At 37.6% G+C, this 27,767-nt stretch overlaps 1 protein-coding gene across 1 annotated transcript; it reads left to right on the top strand.

Annotated features, from left to right (window-relative positions):
• Positions 1-27,548, top strand: TEX55 (testis expressed 55). The gene is made up of 4 exons (XM_007181993.2): positions 1-1,836; positions 2,393-2,539; positions 4,319-4,381; positions 26,604-27,548. The coding sequence occupies exons 1-4, from the start codon at positions 397-399 to the stop codon at positions 26,652-26,654; spliced, it is 1,701 nt and encodes a 566-aa protein (XP_007182055.2). The 5' UTR covers positions 1-396; the 3' UTR covers positions 26,655-27,548.
• The last annotated feature ends 219 nt before the right edge of the window (positions 27,549-27,767 follow it).

The following is a 27,767-nucleotide window of genomic DNA, read 5'->3' as shown; positions in this document are numbered from 1 at the left end:
TCCTATTTCACACACACAGCTGTGGACCTCCGTAAGAAAACGGGGAGGGGACCGCTCTAAGGCACCGATTCACAGAGTCCTGAGGCCCGGTCACTGGGCGGTGGCGACGCCAGCCTGCGGGCATCACCACTTCTTGGGAGAGGGTGTCCGCCCCTGCACTCGCATCCACGCTGGGCGCCCGAAGGCATCCCCTCCCCAGGCAGCGGCGGGGCTCCCCCGCTCACCTCCCGGCATCCACCGGCGTCCGCCCGCGCGCCCGGAAGAGCTGGAGCTCGGAGGTCCAAACAAAGCCCGCGGGTATTGTTGTCTCGTGCGCTCCGACGGTCGCCTAGACTACCCGGCCCGGCCCCACCCACAGCGTCTGGCAATCTAGACCAGTCTGGTACCAGGCAGAAAATGGAAGAGCCTCCAGAAGGGGCTTCGGCGGAATCATGGGAAAACCAAAGTACAGCCAAGTCCCCAAATGACAGCCACACAGACAGCCAGGAAGACAACAGGCAGAACCAGGATGAAGTGGAAGCAGATGACCGGACTGATCACAGAGCAGCTGCCCAGGCTGCCCAGATAGTGTCCGGCCTGGCTGAACCCAACGTAGTTAATCAAGCTGACCACAAAGCATATGAATCCATGGGAGAAAGAACATCTGATCAGGCTGACCTCAGAGCACCCAACCGTGCTAATGTCGCCGATCGTAGAGCATCTGATCAGGTTAACCGAAGCATGTCAGAACAGATGGACAGCACGGCATCTAGCCAAGCTGGGGGTGTGGAGTCTGAACAGACTGACAGCCAGATGTCTGCTCTGCCTGAACAAGGTACTTCTGAACAGACTGAACGAAGGGCTTCTGAGCAGATTGACCACAGAATGTCCAGCCTGGCTGAGAGAAGAGCTTCTGAAGAGATTGGCCGTAAACCATCTGTCCCATCTTTACAGAGAGCCTCTGAGCAGAGTGATCACAGAATGTCCAGCCTGGCTGAGAGAAGAGCTTCTGAAGAGATTGACCGTAAACCATCTGTCCCATCTTTACAAAGAGCCTCTGAGCAGAGTGATCACAGAACGTCCAGCCTGGCTGAGAGAAGAGCTTCTGAAGAGATTGACCGTAAACCATCTGTCCCATCTTTACAAAGAGCCTCTGAGCAGAGTGATCACAGAACGTCCAGCCTGGCTGAGAGAAGAGCTTCTGAAGAGATTGACCGTGAACCATCTGTCCCATCTTTACAAAGAGCCTCTGAGCAGAGTGATCACAGAATGTCCAGCCCAGCTGACCAAAGAACTTCTCAACAGATTGAAAGTAGATATTCCGGCCTGGTTGAGCGAAAAACTTCTGAACAGATTGATCATAGATTGTCTGACCAAGTTGACCACAGAACATCTGTAAAGACGCACCGCAAAGTGTATGACCAAGCTACTAAACCAGCTGAACACCAGGCTGCTGACCCTGACAAGGCTGGCAGTGAATCTGACCAGGTTGATGACTTAGTGGAAGAAGAGGATGATTACACAGAAGACAACATGTTTGACTATGTAGAACGTAGCCGGTCTGATGATAGATTATTCGACCAGCTTGGCTACAGCAAGGAAGACAAAGAGGCTGACTTCAGAGTACAACCCTGCAAATTTGAGCCTGGCCAGACAGATGGCAGCATATCCAAGGCTTCCCTTGAAACTGAACCGGAAAGTGTAGCTGATCTGCAAGGCTTCATCCCATTTGATCACAGATCGACCAGTACTTTCCAAACAAAAGACCGAGCCTGCTCCCAAAGATTTCCCTCCATCTCATCCAAATTGGACTATATCATCAGTCAAGAAAAAACTCAACCCGTGAAAACCAAGCCTGTAGGTTAAAGGGGCATTTGATACCCCCCTGGGAGGTTGGAGGTTAAGCCAGGGGCCTGGCAGAATGCAGGAAGAGGGCACATGTTGTGGTATGTGTGACCCATAGGATTCAGGAAGGGCAGGAGAAGGGTGGGAAACAAAGAGATGGATTGCCTTCTCTGCTACACTAAGTAAGCCCATTCAGGAAGGATCAACGTACCAGGATTCAGGAGACCTGGGTTTCAAGTCCTGGTTCTGCTGCTAACACTGGGACACTAAGTCATTCCCCCTCTGGGCTTCTACCAAAGGAAAGGAATTTGGAGTCAGTTGGAAATCTCTGTGAAGGGAAAAGTATTTGAAGTAGATTGGAGATGTCTAAGGTACCTCCCAGGACTTAAGGTGCATTACATTGTCTGGAGAATCAGCCAGGTCTCTCATAATAATGTCTTTGCTCTTAATTCCTGGTGTTCAGATCCCATCAATACCAGATTCCACTGATAACAGCAACAATAGCAACAAAACTTCCTGGGGCTTTTCAATTCATTAAAGACTCTCTTGGGGGATATTTCCATTTTAGGTTGATATTTCAGAATACCAGGAAAGAAGGAGTTTTCAGGCATACAATCAACCTTCTAAGAAGCGGTTGCCTCCTATAGTATATGAAGATCCTTATCAAATTTCACTGCAATACATGGAGAAACACCACATTCTGCAAATATTCCAGGTAAACCTCTCAACCTCTTTTTTAATTGTGAGTTTTAAAGTAATTATAATGTAAACGACAAACTTTGACCTGGCTTATAAGAGGTACAAGAAAGGGCGTTTGCTATAAAAGGGATATAATCTTAATGAGGAGTCAGTAAGTGCATTAAGACGTATTAACCAAAAGTAGTAAATGATAAACACCAATTGAATAATTCTTACCATGATATGAAGCCCTTCAGAGGAATTAGAGATCTGATAGGTTGGTTGCTAGGGAAAAAATTTGGCCCAGGGTTAAAGTTTGAACCAGACTAGGAAGGAAGGACAAAATAATGGCAATTGAAAAGGAGAGAAAAAGACCTTCCAGGCAGGAGTATAATGCTTTCAAAAGATGACCAACCTGTGACCATCTAAGAAACCACATTCTTCAGGAGAAAAATGACATAGTTAAAAGTTGCTTCTAATTCTTGAAATTATAAATTTTATTGACCTCAGGATATGGGGCTGGAATGTTCTTTAAAGTATGACATTCCTTGGCTGATACAGAATTATAAAATATTATCACGTTTATAAAGTTTTTGCTGTTTTGTGGGTTGTTTTTGTTTCTGTTCTCCTGACATGTGTATTTTTATGTTAATATTATAATGCAGCAAGGTATATATACATATATAATGACATATATACATGAAGTAACTTTGTGGTTAGAAAGTTGTAAGTAAGAATGGCCCACCCCAAATGAAAGCATTTAAACTGGAAGAATTTAAGTTTAAAGAAGTAGGAAATAGAGGAAAGTGCACAAATTTTAAAATCTGTTAGCCCAGGGCTCCAAGCTAACTTTGTCCCTTCTCATCTTTGTGATTTGGAGGAAATTACGTAACTTCTGTGAATCTCAGTTTCCTCATAAAATAGAGATAAGTGATATTTGCTTTATTAACACTGCTGTATGCCTTTTCTTTCTTTAAAATGTCATTTTGTGGGAGAATGCTAATGGCTGGATTTTCTGGCTTTAACCAAAGAAATACTAATTATTAAACTCAAGGATGAAAGCTGTAGAAAGTAGAATTCTAATCATTCTGTAAGTAATTTTCTTTATCTGTCAAGAAAAAACAATGCTTATGCATTGAACATTGTTATCAGAAAAATTAGTTATAAATATGTGTTCAGTAGAAACATATATGAAATAATTAATTAGCATGGGTACATTAAACAGACCAGAATATTTTATACCAGAAATTTGCCCTATTGTTATTCCCTGCAAGTGAGAATTCTGCTTGCTTTATTATAATTTTTTGAGTTATTCAACAACAGCAAAACGTATGGAAGTGGGTCTCTGAAGTTCTTTATATTCTTTCTCATTTATTATTACAAATGCTGAACATCATTTTCACCTTTTAGAATCAAATGCCTTAGAAGGAAGTTTCTATGTAAAAATCATACAGTGTTTTAAAATTTTTATTCAAAACTTTTTCTTTGACTATTCTTCAAAGCAAATAATTTATTGATTTCTCAGTCTAGCAAAATCACAATTCTCAAAATCTTTCTCCAAAATTCTTTGATCTTAGAAACTAGAAAAATATACATTGCTATTTATTCCTAAATTTTTAATCCCTCCACATTTTACGTTAATTTGCCCAAACTTATCAGCAGTAAGAAAGTAATTTGTCACTATGTAGAGATATACGAATTTCTTTAAAATGCTATGGTACATGTTAGGTTAATGTAAAAGATTGCTTCAGGTATAACCTGACCATATAGCTTTAGCTCAGAAGCATAATGTGATGCCTTTCTCTCTCTCTTTCAGCATATCACTGAAAACCTAGTCTATGAAAAGCCAGAGGACCCCCTGAGTTTTATGCTGTGCCAGGTATGGAATAGGAAAAAAAGAACAAGCTTGTTATTCCGTTCATTATAAAATATAGCACACATACAAGTGTACAAAACATATACAACTCAGTGAATTATCATGAAGTGAGCACACCTGTAACTACCATTCAAGTTAAAAAAAAATTAAAACATTGCCAGCATCCGAGAAGCCCCCTTTCTTTTCTTCATGGTAATCACTCCCCACAAAGGGACTATTATTCTGAATTTTACAATAATGACATTCTGACTTTTCTTTATAATTCTACCATGAAACATGAATCATGAAACACTTTGGTTTAGACTTGTCAGCTTTTTTTTTAAATTTATTTTTAAATTTCTTTTTTTTTTTTTTTTTTGGTGGTTAAGAGCACGACTTCTAGAGCCAAAAGCTTTACTTTTGAGACTTTAAAAATGTTTTTTTAATTTTTAATGCAATTTTAAAAGGCTACTTTCCATCTACACTTATTACAAAATATTGGCTGTGCTCCCCATGTTGTACAATACATCCCTGAGCCTATCTTACACCCAGTAGTTTGCCCCCCACCACTGGTAACCACTAACTTGTTCTCTATATCTGTGTAGGCTTGTCAACCTTTTAAACTTTATATAAAGGGAACCATGTAGTAGGGACTCATTGGTTCATTCTTCTTCTCAAAACTATGTCTGTGAGATTAATCCGTGCTGTTGTGTGTGGCTGTAGTTCATTCGTTTTCATTGCTGTATAGTACTCATTGTAGGAAATGCCACAATTTATCCGTTCTGTGATAGATGTGGGCCTTCAGGTTATTTCCAGCTTGGAGCTATTAAAAAAATTTTTCCTAGGAACTTTCATGTGCGTGTCTCTTGGTGCACATATACACACATTTGTCTTGGGTACATACCCACAAGAGAGAATGCTGGATTGTCAGGTATGTGTTTGATCAGCTCTAGTAGAGTATTTCAAACAATTTTCCAAAGCAATTGTACCAATTTACACTCCCAATAGCAGTGTATTTTAGAGTTCCAGTTGGCTTACATCCTTTTTACTTACACCCAACACTTAGTATTATCAGTATTTTCAGCATTAGCCTTTTTAATGGATGAACAGTAATAAATCATTGCAGGTTCAACTTGTTTTTCCTGAGTACTGAAGCAGTTGCATACCTTTTCATTTGTTTATTGGCCATTTGGAAATACTTCTTTTCTATTGTATTGTTTGTCTTTTTCTAATCATTTGTAACAGTTTTCTATATATTCTGGTTATGAACTCTTTGTTGCAGGTATCTTCTCCCACTCTCTGCCTTCTATTTTATCTCTTAAAGGTATCTTTTGATGAACAGGAATTCTGAATTTTTACATAGTCAAATTTAGTAATCTTCTTATGACTTCTGGTGTACTATTTTAGAAGTCTCTCCTTAGCCCAAGCTCCTCATCAGTCCCTGTATTATCTTGTAGAAGTTTGTTTATGGGTTTTTTTTGGGGGGGGGCAGCATTTGGTTTTATTTTGTTTTTAAATTTTGCTTGTTTTTTGCCTTTTACATTTATATACAATCAATCTGGAATTGATTTTGTGTAGGATGTGAGGTGGGGTCAAGTTTTATTTTCTTCCAAGCAGACATCCCATTGACCAAGCACCTTATATGAAAAGACAGTACTTTCCTCACTGCTTTTTTTTTTTTTTTTTTTTTTTAAATTATTATTTATTTATTTATTTTTGGCTGTGTTGGGTCTTCGTTTCTGTGCGAGGGCTTCCTCTAGCTGCGGCAAGTGGGGGCCACTCTTCATCACGGTGCGCGGGCCTCTATCGTTGCCTTTCATTGCGGAGCACAGGCTCCAGACGCGCAGGCTCAGTAGCTGTGGCTCACGGGCCTAGTTGCTCCGCGGCATGTGGGATCTTCCCAGACCAGGGCTCGAACCCATGTCCCCTGCATTAGCAGGCAGATTCTCAACCACTGCGCCACCAGGGAAGCCCTCCTCACTGCTTTTTATTTGATTCCTATAGTATATTTGTTGATCCTTGCTCCACTACAAGAATCTCTTAATTAGAATGCCTCATGATAAGTCTTAGTATCTATCAGAGCAAGTCCTCACATCTTATTCTTTTTTTTTTTTTTTTTTTTTTAATTATTTATCCATTTATTTATTTTTGGCTGTGTTGGGTCTTCGTTTCTGTGCGAGGGCCTTCCCCAGCCGCGGCGAGCGGGGGCCACTCCTCATCGCGGTGCGCGGGCCTCTCACCATCGCGGCCTCTCCTGTTGCGGAGCACAGGCTCCAGACGCGCAGGCTCAGCAGTTGTGGCCCACGGGCCCAGTCGCTCCGCGGCACGTGGGATCCTCCCAGACCAGGGCCCGACCCCGTGTCCCCTGCATTGGCAGGCAGACTCTCAACCACTGCGCCACCAGGGAAGCCCTCTTATTCTTCTTTTAAAATATCTTAGATGTTTTTAGGTCTGTGAATTTCCATTTCAGCATTTAGAATTATTTGTCAGGTTACACACACACACACACACACACACACACACACACACACACACATACTAGCAAACGCTGATGGGATTTTGGGGGGATTGCATTGGCTCTGTTGATCAATTTGGGGAGAAGTACCAGCTTGAAACAAACTTTATCCTCTCCATCTATCTAGGTCTTTAATTTCTTCCAGTATAGTTATTATTTGCATAAAGGTTTTACATATCTTTCTTTTTTAATTTACTTATTTGATTTTTGTCTGTGTTGGGTTTCGTTGTTGCACGTGGGCTTTTTCTAGTTGTGGTGAGCGGGGGCTACTCTTTGTTGCGGCGCGCAGGCTTCTCAATGCGGTGGCTTCTCTTGTTGTGGAGCACGGGCTCTAGGCGCATGGGCTTCAGTAGTTGTGGCACGCAGGCTCAGTAGCTGTGGCACACAGGCTTAGTTGCTCCGCGGCATATGGGATCTTCCGGGACCAGGGCTCGAACCTGTGTGGCCTACATTGGCAGGCGGATTATTAACCACTGCGCCACCAGGGAAGTCCAAGGTTTTACATATCTTTTGATAGGCATATCCATAGGTATTTTATCATTTTGATGCTATTATAAGTAGAAACTTTTAAAATTTCAGGTTCTAATTTCTGACATATAGAAATATAGCTCATTTTTGTTGATCTCATATGCAGCAACCTTATTAAACTCAACTTATTATAATCATGCATTTGTAGATACTTTGAGTATTCCTACATATACAATCATATCATTTACAAATAGTGACAGTTTTATTTGACCTTTCCAATTCTTATCCTTTTCTTTCTTTTTGTCTTATTGCATGTATTATTTATCTTCTCTTTGCCCCTTCAGATCTACCTTCCTCTCTTCTTTACCCTGCAGAGAAGCTAATCTATATGGACTAGATCAATAGGCTCTTATTCCTTCTGACGTCCAGTTGGGTTAAGCCAGTAGGAAACCATGGAGAAAGTCTGGAAGGAGGAAAGAGGGTGAAGTTAGATTTATTCCCCTGTCCTTTTCCCCACAGTCTGTCTGTCCTGAGTTGTCTGGAAATCACTGCTTCTCTTAAGGTATCTTACTTTACATAACTCTTTGCTTCTGAATTATAGTAATGTTCCCTCCTCTTGACCTTCAGTCCTAAAGTTAGTTCAGTTTTTACTAGCTTTGGATTATTGCATTATCTCCTGTGACTACCTTATACCGAATTCTTTTTAAATAGTCCCTTTTTGAATAAACTGTCTTTGAATTTCTCTATTTTTAAAGTGCTGTTCCTGTTGGAACACTGATATAGAACAGTGGTTACGGCTCTCCAGTAGAACTAATGTTGAATAGAAATAGCTACAGTATCTGCCTGCTAATGCAGGGGACACCGGTTCGAGCCCTGGTCTGGGAAGATCCCACATGCCGCGGAGCAACTAGGCCCGTGAGCCACAACTACTGAGCCTGCGCGTCTGGAGCCTGTGCTCCGCAACAAGAGAGGCCGTGATAGTGAGAGGCCCGCGCACCGCAGTGAAGAGTGGCCCCCGCTTGCCGCAACTAGAGAAAGCCCTCGCACAGAAACGAAGACCCAACACAGCCAAAAATAAATAAATAAAAATAAATTAAAAAAAAAAAAAGAAATAGCTACAGTGGTTCACATTGCTGGCTCTCAGTCTTAAAAAAAGAAAGAAAAAAGTTCCCTATTTAACCATTAACTATGGTGTTTATTGTGTTTTATAAATACTACTAATCATATTAGGGCAGTTCCCTTATAGTCTGTTTTCTGAGAGTTTTTATCATGAATTTTTAAATTTTATCAAATTATTTTTCTATATCTATTGAGGTGATTGTATGATTTTTCTCCCTTCTGCTGTTAATGTGGTGAAATATATTTATTTGCATTTTTAAAACTTTTCAAGCACACATACAGAAAATTACAGAGATCAAAACTGTACAACTTGACTATCACTAATTAAATAGAGCTATGAAACCACCAAAAGATTGAAAGTTACCAGCTCCTCAGAATACCACATGGTACCTGTTTCCAATCACTACCCTTTCTATTCCAGAAAATAACCACTATTCTGACTTTTAGTTTGACTTTTTTTAGATTTTGTATAAATGGAATCAGATCACTGTACTATTTGGGGGCTGGCTTATTTTGAGCAGCAGTATGTTTGTGAGATTCTTTCATCTTGTGCATATTATTCATTCCTTTTCATTTCTGTATTCTCTATTATGAGTTAGACATTTGGTTGTTTCCAGTTTTTTGGTTGTTATGAATAATGCTGCAGTGAACATTCACGTACTTGTCTCTTGGTGCACAAGTGCATGCATTTCTATTGGGTTCAGACCTAGAAATGTAATTGCTAAGTCACAGGTTATTGACATAAGTTCAGCTTTAAAAGATTGCTGCCCCAAAGTTTTCCAAAGTACGCAGACCAGTTTACACTCCTACTTAAAGTGGTATTGTTGTAGTTTTCTTCATGTTTCTTGTGTTGTGGTGCTTTGAACTTCTAAGAACTGTGGGCTTACAGTATTCAGCATATTTGGAAATTTGTTAGCCACTATTTCTTCAAACATTTTTTTATCCCAGCCCTCTCCTCTGAGAGCTCCAATTACACATATATTGGGGCAGCTGAAGTTGTCTCAACTCCCTGATGCTCTGTTAATGTTTTTTAATTCTTTTTTTCCCCTCTATATCATTTTGGATATTTTCTATTGCTATGTCTTCAAGTTTACTGATCTTTTCTTCTGCAGTGTCTACAGTACCATTAATAATAAAGTGCCAGTGTATTTTTCATTGCATACATTATAATTTTTGTAGTTTTCACCCCCAGTTTATTTGTGTCTTTTCTATAGTGTCAGTATCTTTACTTAACTTTTTTGAACTTAAGAGAATATAGTTATAATAACTTTTTGCTGCTTGTTTTTATGCCTGGTAATTTTTTAATTGTGATATAATTGACATATAACATTGTAATAGTTAGGTGTATGCCTGGTAATTTTTGTTTGGTGCAAGATATTATGAATTTTACCTTAGTAGGTGCTGGATTTTTTTGTATTCATGTATATTCTTGGGCTATATTTCAGGACCCAGCTAATTTACTTGGAAACAATCTGATCTTTTCCAATTTTGCTTTAAGATTTTTTTAGAGTGAAACAGAACAGTGTTCATCTAGGGCTAAGTATTCCCCACTACTGAGGCAAAATCCTTTTGAGTACTCTACCCAGTGCCCCATGAATCACAAGGTTTTCCAGTCTGACTGGTGATAATAGGCAGTATTCCTGGCTTGGTTCTTTCCATGGCCTCAGGTAGTTTCCTCACACACATGTACTGATCTATACACAGGGGATTACCTGAAGGGGACCTTCTGCAGATTTCCAGAGTTCTTTCTGTGCAGTTCTCTCCTCTCTGGCACTCTATCCTGTGAACTATAGCTGCCTTGCTTTCCCCAGGATCTCAGCTCCATCTCCTCAACTCAGAGGTCTGCAGGGTTCCTCTCAAGTTCACTTTCCCTACTCTGAGGCTAGGAAATTTTCTGAAGACAGTAGGGTAGAGCAATCATAAGGCTCACTTCATTTCTTTCCTGACTTTCACAGAGCACTGTCCTTTGTTGCCTGATATCTTGAAAACCATTGCTTCTTATATGTTGTCCATTTTTAGTTGTTTCAAACAAGAGGGAAATCTGGTTTTAGAGGAAATAGAAGTTCCCTACCCTTGTGTTTTAATGTTTTTCATCTGTTTTGAAATTTTTTCAGCTAGCATTTTTTCAAATATTGCTTCTATCCCTTTTTTCCCTCTCTCTTCTCCTTCAAGCGACAGAATATTTGCTGGAGGTTCCTTGTATGTTATTTATTTCTCAAAATTTTCTTCAACTATCAAACATTTCAAACATACACAAAAATAGAGAATAGTATATTACTCTCCATGTGCTCATTATTCCTATTTAATAACTATTACCACAAGCCTATCTTATTTGATATATACCTTACCCCCTTTCCTCCCCCCCAGATTATCTTGAAGTAAATCCTAGTCATAATATAATGTCATTTGTAAATATTTCAGTACATATCTATAAAATATAAGGACTTTAAAATCTAATCACGGGGCTTCCCTGGTGGTAAAATGGTTAAGAATCCACCTGCCAATGCAGGGGACACGGTTTCGAGCCCTGGTCCGGGAAGATCCCACATGCCGTGGAACAGCTAAGCCCATGCGCCACAACTGTTGAAGCCCGCACACCTAGACTCCATGCTCCACAGCAAGAGAGGCCACTGCAATGAGAAGTCCGCGCACCGCAGCGAGGAGTGGCCCCCACTCGCCACAACTAGAGGAAGCCTGCGCACAGCAACCAAGACTCAACACAGCCAAAAATAAATTAATTAATTTTTAAAAAGCTAATCACAATACTATTATCACCTAAAATATTTTCAGTGATCCCTTAATATCAAATAACAAGTCACTGTCTGTATTTCACCAATTGTCTACTTTTTGTTGTTCTAACTCCATCAGAACAAGGTCCATAAATTTTGACTGATTGATAAATGTCCTGAATCTAATATGTATATATATATTAGATCCAGGACATTATAAAGGTTATATAAAGATTCACCCTTCGGGGCTTCCCTGGTGGCGCAGTGGTTGAGAATCTGCCTGCCAATGCAGGGGACACGGGTTCGAGCCCTGGTCTGGGAAGATCCCACATGCCGCGGAGCAACTGGGCCCGTGAGCCACAACTACTGAGCCTGAGCGTCTGGAGCCTCTGCTCCGCAACAAGAGAGGCCGCGATAGTGACAGGCCCGCGCACCGCGATGAAGAGTGGCCCCCACTCGCCCCAACTGGAGAAAGCCCTCACACAGAAACGAAGACCCAACACAGCCAAAAATAAACATAATAAATAAATAATAAATAAAAATTCTTAAAAAAAAAAAAAAAGATTCACCCTTCATTTCTCTCTCTATATATATTTTTTACAGTATTTTTTATTGAAGTAACCAGATTATTTGTACTGAAGAGTTTCCTAGTCTGGATTTTGCTGATTATTTTCTAATGATGTCACTTATCATGTTCTTCGGAACCCTATATTTTCTGTAAATTGCTGATTATAGTTATATCTAATGTTTTCTTTAAATTCAGGTTCAATTTTTTTTGTCTTATAAAGACTACACGATAATGTTCTTGTTTATCTCCATAAGTCGGTGCATAATGATCCAGCCATTGATGATCTTTTTGCTGTAAGAAGTTATTGATGATCATTGCTTGACCCATTAATTCAATAGAGATTGAAAAATGGTGATGTTCTAATTTTATCATTCTTTTTTCATTTATTGGTCATAATACATCTCATCAACTATTTGGTTGCCCTAAGACACAGATTACATAGGAAAACAGAGAAAATACTTAACTATTTCTCTTTATTTACCAGTTTTCAGAATAAAAATCTTTCATAGAATTGTCTAAAGGTAACCCATGTTTTTAGTATTATTATCAACTCATAGATTTAAATGTGTTTTGTGTATTTCAATCCCTTGCAGTTATTATTCTTGATGATGCTCAAATGTTACTGTTTGAAGCCAATGGGAACTTTCTGAGGATGACTCCTAGCACTTTTAACACTCCTCGTAATCTTGGATCTCTTCATTGCTTTGTGCTATAACAAGATGTTCTAGAAAGAAACTGATACTTTTCCTGCCCCAAATCTGAAAGCAGCCATTTCTTCTCATCAAATCTTGATCTGTCAGCCTTTCTTATTTTAGCCATTGCACTAATATCTTATTGTGCCTTTCCCTAGCAGAAATATTGAACAGCTTTTCATGTACTTTTTGGCCATTTATATATCTCCTCTTGTGAACTGTACGTGCAAATCTTCAATCCATTTTTAAATTAGGTTGTTGTTTTCTTATTATTGAACTATAACAGTTTTTATATATTCTGGATATGCCAGTCTGTTATCAGATAAGTGTATGGCAAATATTTTCTCTCATTGTGTAGCTTTCCTTTGATTTTTCTTTACAATGTCTTTCAAAGAGCAAACATTTTTAGTTTTCATAAAATATGATTCATCAATCTTTCCTTTTAGAGTTTTTACTTTTTGAGTGCTATCTAAGAAATCTTTACCTAATCCAAATTTCAAAGATACTCTCCTATGTTTCCTTCTAGGAGATTTATCATCGTCACTTTAAAGCTTAGGTCTATGATCCATGTGTAGTTATTTTTTGTGTATGGTATTAGTTTTCTTTTGATGCTGTAACAAATTATTACAAACTTAGTGGCTTCAATCAACACAAATTTCTAATAGTTCTGTAGATCAGAGGTCTGATACAGGTCTACCTATAATAAAATCAAGGTGTTGGCAGGCCAGGCTGTGTTCCTTTCTGGAAGCTCTAAGAGGAGAATCCATTTCCTGCTCATTTGGGTTATTGGCAGAATTCACTTCCTGTGTTTGTAGGACCAAGATCCCATTACCTGTTGGCTATAAGCTGAGGACCTTTCCCAATTTCTAGTGGCCACCGCATTCTTTGACTTATGGTCCCCCTTCTGTATCTTCAAAGCCAAGGACAGTAGGTTGAATCCTTCTCATGTGATTTGTGTTCTCTTAATCAATCTAGCTAGGGATTAATCACTTTTGTTGATCTTTTCAAAGAACCAGCTTTTGGCTTTGTTGATTATTATCTTTTTATTTCCATTACTTTTTGTGCTTATCTTTATCATGTCCTTTCCTCTTAGTAATTCTGGTTTACTTTGCTCTTTTTTTCTAGCTTCTAAAGGTCAGACCTTAGATTGTTGATTTTACACCTTTCTTCTTTTCTCATGTAGACATTTAAAAATGTTTCCCTCTAGGCACTGCTTTAGTTGCATCTCACAAATTTTGATATGTCATGTTTTTATTATCATTCAATTCAAAATATTTTCTAATTTGTCTTGTGATTTCTTCTTTGACCAGTTATTTACTTAGAATTCTGTTGTTTAATTTCCAAATATTTGAGAGAGTTCTAGATATGTCATTGTTATTGATTTCCAGTTTAGTTTTATTGTGCTCTGTACAATTTCAATATTTTTCAATTTACTGAAACTTTTTTTATGGCCCAGTATATGGTCAGTCTTGGTTAATGTACCATATTCACTTGAAAAGAATATGTATTTTGTTGTTGTTGATGTAGTGTTCTATAAATATCAAGTAGATCAAGGAGATTGATAATGTTATTCAGATCTTCCATGTATTCCCTGACTGTTTTGTTTAGTTTGTTTTTTATTTATAAAATTATTGACTCTTCAGTCAAGCAAGATAAATAAGCTCTAGAGATCTACTGCACTCATCGTACTTATAGTCAACAATAATGTGTTGTACACTTAAAATTTTCTTAAGAGGATAAATCTCATGTTAAATGTTCTTAACAAAGTTAAATTGACTTTTTCCCTCAGCTCTTGAAAAATGTGGTTTCACTACTTTCTGGCCTTCATAATTTATGATGAGAAGTCCACAGTCATCCAAATTGTCATTCCCCTCTATGTAATATGTCATTTTCCTCTGGCTGCCTTCATGATCTTCTCTTTTTCTTTAGTTTCCAGAGGTTTTTATCATCATGCTGATTGGAACTTACTTATTTGGGCATTAGCTGAGCTTTTTGAATCTATAAGCTTATGTCTTTCACCAAATTTTGTAAGTCATCTGCCAGAATTTCTTCAGATATTTTTCCTGCCCCATTCTCTTTCCCTCCTTCTCTTTTTGAGACTCAAATTAACCTTATATTGGATTTTTAAATATTATTTCACAGACCCCTAAAGTTCTCTTCATTTTTTTCATGTTTTCTCTCCTTTCATCAAATAACTCCTTAACTCTGTTTTCAAGTTCACTTACTAGTTGCTCTGTCATATATATTCCTGCTACTATAGGCACATCCAGGGAATTTTTTATTTTTTAGTTCTAAAATTTCTATTTGGTTCTTTTCTATATTTTCTATTTATCTTCTGGGATTTCCTATGTTTCCTTTCATTTCCAGTGTATTTTCCTTTACTTCAATGAGCATAGTTAAAATAGCTGGTTTTAAATGCTTATCACATAATCTCAGCATTGAATAATCTCGGAGTTGACATCTGTTGATTGTCCTTTCCATGTATCATTAATATTTTTTTAACATCTTTATTGGAATATAATTGCTTTACAATGGTGTGTTAGTTTCTGCTTTATAACAAAGTGAATCAGCTATACATATACATATATCCCCATATCTCCTCCCTCTTGCGTCTCCCTCACTCCCTCCCTATCCCTCCCCTCTAGGTGGTCACAAAGCACCGAGCTGATCTCCCTGTGCTATGTGGCTGCTTCCCACTACCTATCTATTTTACATTTGGTAGTGTATATATATCCATGCCACTCTCTCACTTCATCCCAGCTTACCCTTCCCCCTCCCTGTGTCCTCAAGTCCATTCTCTACGTCTGCGTCTTTATTCCTGTCTTGCCCCTAGGTTCTTCAGAACCTTTTTCTTTTTTTTTTTACATTCCATATATATGTGTTAGCATACGGTATTAGTTTTTCTCTTTCTGACTTACTTCACTCTGTATGACAGTCTCTAGGTCCATCCACCTCACTACAAAAAACTCAATTTCATTTCTTTTTATGGCTGAGTAATATTCCATTGTATATATGTGCCACATCTTCTTTATACATTCACCTGTTGATGGACACTTAAGTTACTTCCATGTCCTGGCTGTTGTAAATAGAGCTGCAATGAATATCGTGCTACATGTATCTTTTTGAATTACGGTTTTTTCAGGGTATATGCCCAGTAGTGGGATTGCTGGGTCATATGGTAGTTCTATTTTTAGCTTTTTAAGGAACCTCCATACTGTTCTCCATAGTGGCTGTATCAATTCACATTCCCACCAACAGTGCAAGAGGGTTCCCTTTTCTCCACACCCTCTCCAGCATTTATTGTTTGTAGATTTTTTGATGATGGCCTTACTGACCGGTGTGAGGTGATACTTCATTGTAGTTTGATTTGCATTTCTCTAATGATTAGTGATGTCGAGCATCCTTTCATGTGTTTGTTGGCAATCTGTATATCTTCTTTGGAGAAATGTCTATTTAGGTCTTCTGCCCATTTTTGGAATGGGTTGTTTGTTTTTTTGATATTGGGCTCCATGAGCTGCTTGTATATTTTGGAGATTAATCCTTTGTCTATTGCCTCATTTGCAAATATTTTCTCCCATTCTGAAGGTTGTCTTCTCATCTTCTTCATGGTTTCCTTTGCTGTGCAAAAGCATTTAAATTTCATTAGGTCCCATTTGTTTATTTTTGTTCTTATTTCCATTTCTCAAGAGGTGGGTCAAAAAGGATCTTGCTGTGATTTATGTCATAGAGTGTTCTGCCTATGTTTTCCTCTAAGAGTTTTATAGTGTCTGGCCTTACATTTATGTCTTTAATCCATTTTGAGTTTATTTTTGTGTATGGTGTTAGGGAGTGTTCTAATTTCATTCTTTTACATGAAGCTGTCCAGTTTTCCCAGCACCACTTATTGAAGAGGCTGCCTTTTCTCCATTGTATATTCTTACCTCCTTCATCAAAGATAAGGTGACCATATGTGCATGGGTTTATCTCTGGGCCTTCTATCCTGTTCCATTGATCTATATTTCTGTTTCTGTGCCAGTACCATACTGTCTTGATTACTGTAGCTTTGTAGTATACTCTGAAGTCTGGGAGCCTGATTCCTCCAGTTCCATTTTTCTTTCTCAAGATTGCTTTGGCTATTCGGGGTCTTTTGTGTTTCCATACAAACTGTAAAATTTTTTGTTCTAGTTCTGTGAAAAATGCCATTGGTAGTTTTATAGGGATTGCATTGAATCTGTAGATTGCTTTGGGTAGTAGAGTCATTTTCACAATATTGATTCTTCCAATCCAAGAACATGGTATATCTCTCCATCTGTTTGTTTCATCTTTAATTTCTTTCATCAGTGTCTTATAGTTTTCTGCATACAGGTCCTTTTGTCTCCTTAGGTAGGTTTATTCCTAGGTATTTTATTCTTTTTGTTGCAATGGTAAATGGGAGTGTTTCCTTAATTTCTCTTTCAGATTTTTCATCATTAGTGTATAGGAATGCAAGAGATTTCTGTGCATTAATTCTGTATCCTGCTACTTTACCAAATTCATTGATTAGCTCTAGTAGTTTTCTGGTAGCTTCTATAGGATTCTCTACGTATAGTATCATGTCATCTGCAAACAGCGACAGCTTTACTTCTTCTTTTCCTATATGGATTCCTTTTATTTCTTTTTCTTCTCTGATTGCTGTGGCTAAAACTTCCAAAACTATGTAGAATAATAGTGGTAAGAGTGTACAACCTTGTCTTGTTCCTGATCTTAGAGGAAATGGTTTCAGTTTTTCACCATTGAGAATGATGTTTGCTGTGGGTTTGTCATATATGGCCTTTATTATGTTGAGGTAAGTTCCCTCTATGCCTACTCTCTGGAGGGTTTTTATCATATATCAGTGTTGAATTTTGTCAAAAGCTTTTTCTGCATCTATTGAGATGATCATATGGTTTTTCTCCTTCAACTTGTTAATATGGTTTATCACATTGATTGATTTGCATATATTGAAGAATCCTTGAATTCCTGGGATAAACCCCACTTGATCATGGTGTATGATCCTTTTAATGTGCTGTTGGATTCTGTTTGCTAGTGTTTTGTTGAGGATTTTTGCATCTATGTTCATCAGTGATATTGGCCTATAGTTTTCTTTCTTTGTGACATCTTTGTCTGGTTTTGGTATCAGGGTGATGGTGGCCTCGTAGAATGAGTTAGGGAGTGTTCCTCCCTCTGCTATATTTTGGAAGAGTTTGAGAAGGATAGGTGTTAGCTCTTCTCTAAATGTTTGATAGAATTGGCCATCGAAACCATCTGGTCCTGGGCTTTTATTTGTTGGAAGATTTTTAATCACAGTCTCAATTTCAGTGCTTGTGACTGGTCTGTTTATATTTTCTATTTCTCCCTGGTTCAGTCTGGGAAGGTTGTGCTTTTCTAAGAATTCATCCATTTCTTCCAGGTTGTCCATTTTATTGGCATAGAGTTGCTTGTAGTAATCTCTCATAATCCTTTGTATTTCTACAGTGTCAGTTGTTACTTCTTTTTCATTTCTAATCCTGTTGATTTGAGTGTTCTCCCTTTTTTTCTTGATGAGTCTGGCTAATGGTTTATCAATTTTGTTTATCTTCTCAAAGAACAAGCTTTTAGTTTTATTGATCTTTGCTATTGTTTCCTTCATTTCTTTTTCATTTATTTATGATCTGATCTTTATGATTTCTTTCCTTCTGCTAACTTTGGGGGGTTTTTGTTCTTCTTTCTCTAATGGCTTTAGGTGTAAGGTTAGGTTGTTTATTTGAGATTTTTCTTGTTTCTTGAGGTAGGCTTGTATTGCTGCTATAAACTTCCCTCTTAGAACTGCTTTTGCTGCACCCCATAGGTTTTGGATCATCGTGTTTTTGTTGTAATTTATCTCTAGGTATTTTTTGATTTCCTCTTTGATTTTTTCAGTGATCTCTTGGTTATTTAGTAGTGTATTGTTTAGCCTCCTCTCCTGTGGCGGCAGAGGCCGGCGTGACGTTGCACCAGCCTGAGGCGTGCCATGTGTTCTCCTGAGGAAGTTGTCCCTGGATCATGGGACCCTGGCAGTGGCGGGCTGTACAGGCTCCTGGGAGGGGAGGTGCGGGTAGTGACCTGTGCTTGCACGCAGGCTTCTTGGTGGCTGCAGCAGCAGCGTTAGCATCTCATGCCCATCTCTGGTGTTGGCGCTCATAGCCGTGGCTCGTGCCCGTCTCTGGAGCTTGTTTAGGCAGTGCTCTGAATCCCTTCTCCTCACGCACCCGAAACAATGGTCTCTTGCCTCTTAGGCAGTTCCAGACTTTTTCCTGGACTCCCTCCCAGCTAGCTGTGGTGCACTAGCCCCCTTCAGTCTGTGTTCACACGGCCAACCCCAGTCCTCTCTCTGGGGTCTGACCTCCAAAGCCCGAGCCTCAGCTCCCAGCCCCCACCCACCCCAGCAGGTGAGCAGACAAGCCTCTCAGGCTGGTGAGTGCTGGTTGGCACCAATCCTCTGTGCAGGAATCTCTCTGCTTTGCCCTCTGCACCCCTGTTGCTGCACTCTCCTCCGTGGCTCCGAAGCTTCCCCCCCGCCACCCCCCTGTCTCTGCCAGTGAAGGGGCTTCCTAGTGTGTGGAAACTTTTCCTCCTTCACAGCTCCCTCCTCGAGGTGCAGGTCCCATCCCTATTCTTTTGTCTCTGTTTTTTCTTTTTTCTTTTGCCCTACTCAGGTACCTAGGGAGTTTCTTGCCTTTTGGGAAGTCTGAGGTTTTCTGCCAGCATCCAGTAGGTGTTCTGTAGGAGTTGTTCCACATTTAGATGTATTTCTGATGTATTTGTTGGGAGGAAGGTGATCTCCACGTCTTACTCCTCCGCCATCTTGAAGGTCCTCCTATCTTTAATATTTTAACATAATAAGAATATTTAGCATGAGAGCTACCCTCTTAACAAACTGTTGAGTGCACAACACATTATTATTAACTATAGGTACAATGAGTACAGTATATCTCTAGAGCTTATTCATCTTGCTTAACTGAAACTTTATGCCCATTATAACACCCCATTTTCCCCTCCCCCCTCCCCCCTGGCAACCAGCACTCCACTCTTTGATTCTATGAATTTACATATTAGATACCTCATAAAAGTAGAATGATGCAGTTTTTATCTGTGACTAGCTTATTTCACTTAGCATAATGTCCTCATTCATCCATGTTCTCACATGTTACAGAATTTCCTTCTTTTTAAAGTTGAATAATATTCCATTGTATGTGTATATCACATTGTCTTTATCCATTATCTGTTGATTGACATTTAGATTGTTTCCACATCTTGGCTGTTATGAATAGTGCTGCAATCGATATTAGAGTGCTAATATCTCTTCATGATCCTGATTTTAATTCTTTTGGATAAATAGAGCAATTCCAGCAGGGGAATTGATGGATCATATATACTTCTATTTTTAATTTTTTGAGGAACCTCCTTACTGTTTTCCATAGTGGTTAGACTACTTTGCATTCCTACCAACAATGTGCACAGGTTCCAATTTCTCCACGTCCTCACTTACATTTGTTGTCTTTTGTTGTTTTGGTGGTAGCCATCCCAACAGGTGTAAAGTGATATCTCATTGTGGTTTTGATTTGCATTTCCCTGATGATTAGCGACACTGAGTGTTTTTTCATATACCTATTGACCATCTGTATGTCTTCTTTGGAAAAATATCTATTACAAGTCTAGCCCATTTTATAATTATTAGATTTATTATTTAAAATTTGAGATTATTAGATTATTAGTGGTTTTTTCCTTTTACTACTGAGTTGTAGAAGTTCTTTATATATTGTAGAGATTAACCTCCTATCAAATTTATGTTTTGCAAATATTTTCTCCCATTCTGTAGGAGGGCCTATTTACTCTGTTGATTGTTTCTTTTGCTGTGCAGAAGCTGTTTTGTTTGATGTAGTCCCACTTGCTTATTTTTGTTTTTGTTGCCTGTGCATTTGGTGTCATATCTGTGAAATTATTGCCAAGACTAATGTCATGATTTTTTTCCCCTATGTTATTTTCTAGGAATTTTACAGTTTCAGGTCTTACACTTAAATCTTTAATCCATTTTGTTGATTTTTGTGTATGGCATAATATGAGTCCAGTTTCATTGTTTTGCAAGTAAATATCCAGTTCTCCTAGCACCGTTTGTTGAGGAGACTGTCATTTCCCCCTTCTTGGCACCATTGTCAAAGATCACTTCCTATATGTATGGATTTATTTCTGGGCTCTGTGTTCTTTCCCTTGGTCTATTTGTCTTTATGCCAGTACCATACTGTTTTGATTACTGTAGCTTTGTAATATATTTTGAAATAAGGAAGTGTAATGCCTCCATCTTTGTTCTTCTTTTTCCAGCTTAATTTGGCTATTCATGGTCTTTTGTGGTTCCATATGAAGTTTAGAATATTTTTCTATTTCTGTAAAAAAAAATGCCATTAGGATTTTGATAGGGATTGCATTGATTTTTGAGGGTAGTATGAACATTTTAACAATACTAATTCTTCAAATCCATGAACACAGGATGTCTTTACATTTGTTTGTTTCTTGTTTAATTTATTTCATTAATATTTTATAGCTTTCAGTATACAAGACTTTCACCTCCTTAGTTAAGTTTATTCCTAAGTATATTATTCTTTTTGGTGCTATGGTAAATGGGATTGTTTTCCTAATTTCCTTTTCAGATAGTGTGCTATTAGTTTATAGAGGAGCAACTGATTTTTGTACATTGATTTTGTATTCTACAACTGTATCTAATTCATTTATTAGTTCTACCAGTTTTTTAGTGGAGTATTTAGAGCTTTTTATAAGACCATGTCATCTGCAAACAGGAACAATTTTACTTTTTCCTTTCTAATTTTGAACAACCATTGGGTCAAAGAAGAAATCAGAAAGGAAATTAGAAAATACCTCACATGCTGCAACTTACCTGGTGGCGCAGTGGTTAAGAATCTGCCTGCCAATGCAGGGGAGACATGTTTGAGCCCTGGTCCGGGAAGATCCCACATGCTGCGGAGCAACTAAGACCGTGAGCCACAATTACTGAGCCCACCTGCCACAACTACTGAAGCCCACACATCTAGAACCCTGCTCCGCAACAAGAGAAGCCACCGCAATGAGAAGCCTGTGCACCGCAGTGAGGAATAGCTCCCACTCACCACAATTAGAGAAAGCCCGCACACAGCAACAAAGACCCAATGCAGCCAAAAATAAATAAATAAATAAATTTATTTTTAAAAAGAAAGAAAGAAAATACCTCAAACAAAATGACAGCCAACTGCATGGGAGAAGATATTTGCAAATGATATGACCAATAAGGTGTTAATATCCAACATATATAAACAGCTCATACAACTCAACATCAAAAAAAGAAACAACCCAATTGAAAAATGGGCAGAAGAACTGAATAGAAAATTTTCCAAAGCGGGAATGAAGATGGCCAACAGGCACATGAAAACATCACTAACCATCAGAGAAATGCAAATCAAAACTACAATGAGATATCACCTCACACCTGTCAGAATGGCTATCATCAAAAAGAAGACAAATAAATTTTGGCAAGTATGTGGAGAAAAGGGAGTGCTTGTACACTGTTGGTGGGAATGTAAATTGGTGCAGCCAGTGGAAAACAGTATGGAGGTATCTCAAAAAACTAAAAATAGAACTACCATATGACCCAGCAATTCCACTCCTGGATATACATCCAAAAAAAACCAAAAACACTAATTTGAAAAGATACATGAACCCAATGTTCACAGCAGCATTATTTACAATTGCCAAGATATGGAAGCAAACTAAGTGTCCATCAACAGGTGAATGAATCAAGAAGATGTGGTATATATACAATGGACTACTACTCAGCCATAAAAAAAAGAATGAAATCTTGCCCTTTGCAGCAATCTAGATGGACTTGGAGGGTATAATGCTAAGTGAAATAATTCAGACAGAGAAAGACTCTATGATATCACTTATATGTGGAATCTAAAAAATACAACAAACTAGTGAGTAAAACAAAAAAGAAGCAGACTCATAGATATAGAGAATAAACTTGTGGTTACCAGTGGGGAGTGAGAAGTGGGGAGGGACAATACATGGGTGGGGGAGAAAGAGTTATTTTGGGATTATATGAAATCATGTGTGTGAAACTTTTGAAAACTGTAAAGCACTATAGAATTTAAAGAATCTTTCATTCAATTTTAAAAAAAAAGGAAATTAGAAAATACCTCAAGACAAATGAAAATGAAAACACAACATACCAAAATTTATTGAATGTAGCAAAAAGCGTTCTAAGAAGGAATTTCATAGCAATAAACACATTAAAAAAGAAATCTCTCAAATAACCTAATTTTACACCTCAAGGAGGTAGGAAAGGAAGAAAGAACTAAGCCCAAGGTCAGAAGAAGGAAGGAAGTAACAAAGATTAGAGCAGAAATAAATGAAATAGAAAATAGGAAAACAATAGAAAAATGAAACCAAGAGTTTTTTTTAAAAAAAAAGGTAAACAAAATTGACAAACACTTAGCTAGACAAAAAAGAGAGGCAACTCAAATAAAATCAGAAGTGAAAGAAGAGACATTATAACTGATGCCACAGAAATAAAAAAGATTATGAGAATACTATGAACAATTCATTATACGCCAACAAACTGGATAACCTAGAAGAAATGGATAAATTACTAGAAACATACAACCGACTGAGACTAAGTCATAACATATATATGGAATCTAAAAAAAAAAAAAAAATGGTTCTGAAGAACCTAGGGGCAGGACAGGAATAAAGACGCAGACGTAGAGAATGGACTTAAGGACACAGGGAGAGGGAAGGGTAAGCTGGGATGAAGTGAGAGAGTGGCATGGACATATATACACTACCAAATGTAAAAAAGATAGCTAGTGGGAAGCAGCCGCATAGCACAGGGAGATCAGCTCAGTGCTTTGTGACCACCTAGAGGGGTGGGATAGGGAGGGTGGGAGGGAGACGCAAGAGGGAGGAGATATGGGGATGTATGTATATGTATAGCTGATTCACTTTGTTATACAGCAGAAACTAACACAACATTGTAAAGCAATTATACCAATAAAGATGTTAAAAAAAAAAAAAAAGACTAAGTCATAAAGAAATAAAAAGGCTGAATAGACCTTTAACTAGCATGGAGGTTGAGTAACCAAAAACCTCCCAACAAAGAAAAAGCCCAGGACCAGATGGCTTCATGGTGAACTCTTATCAAACATTTAAAGAAGAATTTATATCAATTCTTCTCAAAATCTTCCCAAAAACATTGAAGAGGAGGGAACACTTCAAATTCATTTTGTGAGGCCAGCACTACCTGATACCAGAGACAAAGACACAAGAAAAGAAAATTACAGGCCAAGATTCCTGTTGAATATAGATGCAAAAATCCTCAACAAAAATACTAGCAAACCAAATCCAACAGCACATTAAAAAGATCATACCACATGAACAGGTTGGATTTATCCCTGGGATGCAAGGATCATTCAACATATGAAAATCGATTCATGTGATACACCACATTAACAGAATAAAGGATAAAAATTACACGATTGTCTCAAGAGATCTAGAAAAAGCATTTGACAAAATTCAGCACCCTTTCATGATAAAAACTCAACAAACTAGGAAGAGAAGGAGGTTACCTCAACATGATAAAGGCCATATATGAAAAGCCCACAGCCAACATCACACTCAGTGGTAATAACCTGAAAGCTTTATCTCTAAGGTCAGGAATAAGACAAAATGCCCACTCTTGCCACTTTTATTCAACATAGTACTGGAAGTCCTAGCCAGAGCAATTAGGCATAAATAAACAAACAGACAAATAATTTTTTTAAATAAAAAATAAGAGGTTTCCAAATCAGAAAGGAAGAAGTTAAAGTTATCTTTTCCATTTAAAATGAGTAGCATTCTCTTGGTTTTCTGTAACTAGGATAATTTCAACTGTATCCTTAACATTGTGAATATTATGCTGTGTAGACTTGAGTTCTGTCATACTCCTCTGACAAGTGATGGTGTCGTTTTTGTTTTAGCTGGCAGCTAACATGGTTAGATTTGAATTGTAAGCTCTCTCTCTTGCCTTCTGTGGTCATAGCTCAGGTCAATTCCTTAAGCCTACTGCTACTTTGAATCTGTCCTATGAATGCATGATTCAGAAGTCAACCTGAGGCTTGTGCAGAGTTCATGCACAGAATTAAGGAATCTCCTTCCCTCTTCTAGGATTTCCCCTCACTCTTCAGCATCTAGCCATATTTGATCAGTCTACTTCCTGTAATTTTTCCATCCAGAAAGACAGTGGGCTTTCTGTCACAGTTTGAGGCATTCTTGTGCAGCCATAGCTATGTCTGTGAGTCATGACTGTCATTGGGTCAAAATTACAAAAAATGAGAAATTCGCTCCATTTGGTCACTTGCTCTAAGTTTAGACTCCTCTCCAAAATCTGCCTGTCTTTGCTTAGTCTCCAGAACCTTCAGGTAGCTGTGAGGTTTTTTGTTTTGTTTCGGTTTGTGGGGGTTTTCTTTTGTGGGGGAGGGGGTTGTATTTTATCCATGAATACATAGCTGTTATTTGCAGAATTCATTTTTTTTTATTGCTTACTCTTGCATATAGGAAGCAGATCTTCCTTTTTAATATATAATATATGCATATGGGTTTTATCACATAAATTTAAGTGTGTGATGTTTTTAGTTTATTTAATTCAAAATAGTCTCTAATTTTCATTATGATTTCTTCTTCAACTTATGGATTTTTTGACATTAGATTATATAAATTATCAAATATTAGATATCTAGTTGCCCTTTGGTTAATGATTTCTAAGTCAATTGCATTTTACTCAGAGAGCAAGATTTCAAATCTTTGAAATGTGTTGACTTGCTTTATGATGCAGCATATGGCTAATGGCCATGAATGAATTAATTGGGGTTGAAAAAATATTTATTCTGCAATTATTGGGAAGTGTCTAAATATATCCACTAGATCAGGTTTGCTAAACATGTTGTTCAAGTTGTCCAATATTATTGTGAATTTGCCTATCTCCTATAGTCCTGTCAATTTACACTGTATATATGTAATTGAAGCTATGTTGTTAGATGCATATGAATTTAGAGTTCTTATATTTTTCTGGTAAATTGAATTTTTATCATTAAGAGGTATAACATGAACTCTACTCTTTTCAATATTGTTATAGCTATACCAGATTTATTTTAGTCAATATTTAAATGGTATATATTTATTATTTTTAACTTTACTCTGTCCTTGTCTTTTAGATATCTTTCTTATATATAGCATGTATTATAATTTTTATATTATTCAAATCTGATAAGCTTTTAATTGGAGCATTTAGTTCCTTTATATTTGATGTTATTAAAGATATATTTGGGTTTAAATCTATTGTCCTACCATATGCTATCTGTCCTGCCTTCTTTGTTTCTTTTCCTCTACTTTTTATCTTCTTTTATTGTTCCATTTTTCTCTCTATTTAGAAGTTATACTCTCTTAATCTTTTTTTTCTTTTTTGGTTTCACATTGGGGTGATTTTTAAAAATTAATATACTTTATTTTTTAGAATGGTTTTAGGCTTACAGAAAATTTGAGCAGAAAGTACAGTGAGTTCCCATTTACTCCTGCTCCTTCCCCCATTTCCCCTATTATTAGCATCTTGCATTAGTGTGGTAGATTTGTTACAGTTGATCAGCCGGTTTGATATATTATTGTTAACTAAAGTCCATGGTTTACATAAAGTCTCTTTGTGTTGTACATTCTAAAGGTTTTGACAAATGTATATGATATGTATCTATAATTAAAGTATCATACAGAATAAGGTCACTGCCCTAATAACCTTCTTAATATTTTTAATGGTGTCCCTAGATATTACAACACGTATTCGTGACTTATCAAAGTCTAAATTATTTGTACCACGTCAGTACAAGGACTTCTGTATTTTATTTTATTTTATTTTTATTTTTTTACATGACAATCTGTTGAGCATCTTTAACAGTCAGGAAACTTGCAAATTAAATTTACAGTAAGATAATATGTAAAACCACAAGATAGCAAAAATTTAAAAGGACTTCAGTATTTTAAATGTCTATATATTTTAACCCTACAAGATAAGGTAACTCCAAGTAGACCGAAATTGCAAGTGGAAAAAATTCTTTTTCATTCTCCTCAGGTACAGGAAATGATACAAAACAGAAAGAAACGTGAAACCTACGAAGAATGAATCTCTCCTCAACATTGTTTACAACCATCAGTGTCAACACTATGTTCTGTTTCCCACTCTGAAAAATCATTTTTGAATAGTCATTAGTAGTGACTCTACCTAAATGTGTTCTTATTTTTTAAGGAAAAATCTACTGAGTAGCTTCGTAAAATTCACATAACAGTTACAGATACCTCTGGCTCATCATGCAAAAACATAGGCACATATACTTATCCATGCATTGATATTTCAGTACTCATTCCTCCAAAGCACTGAACAGAAACATGTTCACAAATCCCAGAGAGGATCAAGAAAAGAATATTAGCAATTTATACACAGTTCCCAAAAGCATACACACCCATCATGTCTCAAAACTGTTTATAAAATTTTCATTTGGAAAATGTGCGGAAAATAATTCGTAACAGCACTTTTTTCTCTCTTAATGGAAGGTAACTGTTGTAAGATCTCTTTGCTTGTTTCTTAATGCCTCCAACAAATTTTTACTATTTTCCTCTTTGACTCTGCCTGTTATATTCTGACATTAATGGAAGTGATTTAATCTATTCCGAGGGATAGTCCTCTTCTGACTTTTAACCTAAAGCAAAACTCAAACATGTTATACTACTCTGTATACACCTGTGGGAGAGGCAGAATGTCACTTCCTTATTACCTTTATCCTCTGAAGAGTGTCTGCATCGTGTGGAATGTGTAGCCAGTTGAACTGGTATTTAAAAGCAAAAAGCCTCAACGTGGTCTACCTGGTATGAGAGTATCTGCCCAGCAATCATAACTGAGATGATCATCTGATACTACTTTTGTGAGCTGAACCTTTCATTTAATTTCTATTTGAACATTATAGCAGACTTGATTCTTCATATTGTTTCCCTGGCGATTTGGTATAATTATGTGGTGTATTGCAATGAATTAAGCTTCTGTTTGAACAATCATGCACAAATCCCTTTTTTTATACCTGAATTTCATGTCTAATAATTATAATTTTAAAATCTCTACTTACAACTTCAAAGCTTCTTTAGTTTTTCCTTCAATTATCCACAAAATGTGCCAGTGCCCAGACTCAATAAGTGTTCTCCAGGCGGATAAGCAGCCTTTCTGCTGATTGTGGGCTGGCAAAAC

This window comes from Balaenoptera acutorostrata, chromosome 4 (genome assembly GCF_949987535.1).
Source record: "Balaenoptera acutorostrata chromosome 4, mBalAcu1.1, whole genome shotgun sequence".
Classification (NCBI taxonomy): Eukaryota; Metazoa; Chordata; class Mammalia; order Artiodactyla; family Balaenopteridae; genus Balaenoptera; species Balaenoptera acutorostrata.
The sequence above is the reverse complement of the archived record's forward strand: the minus strand, read 5'-3'. Positions and strand labels throughout refer to the sequence as shown.

What these genes read in the sequence shown, in the direction of transcription:
- TEX55 (XM_007181993.2), top strand. Translation starts at nt 397, where the DNA reads ATGGAAGAGCCTCCAGAAGGGGCTTCGGCGGAATCATGGGAAAACCAA. An exon ending in AACCCGTGAAAACCAAGCCT is followed by an intron (nt 1,837 to 2,392) that starts GTAGGTTAAAGG and finishes TTTCCATTTTAG; the next exon opens with GTTGATATTTCAGAATACCA. An exon ending in TGAGTTTTATGCTGTGCCAG is followed by an intron (nt 4,382 to 26,603) that starts GTATGGAATAGG and finishes CATTCTCCTCAG; the next exon opens with GTACAGGAAATGATACAAAA.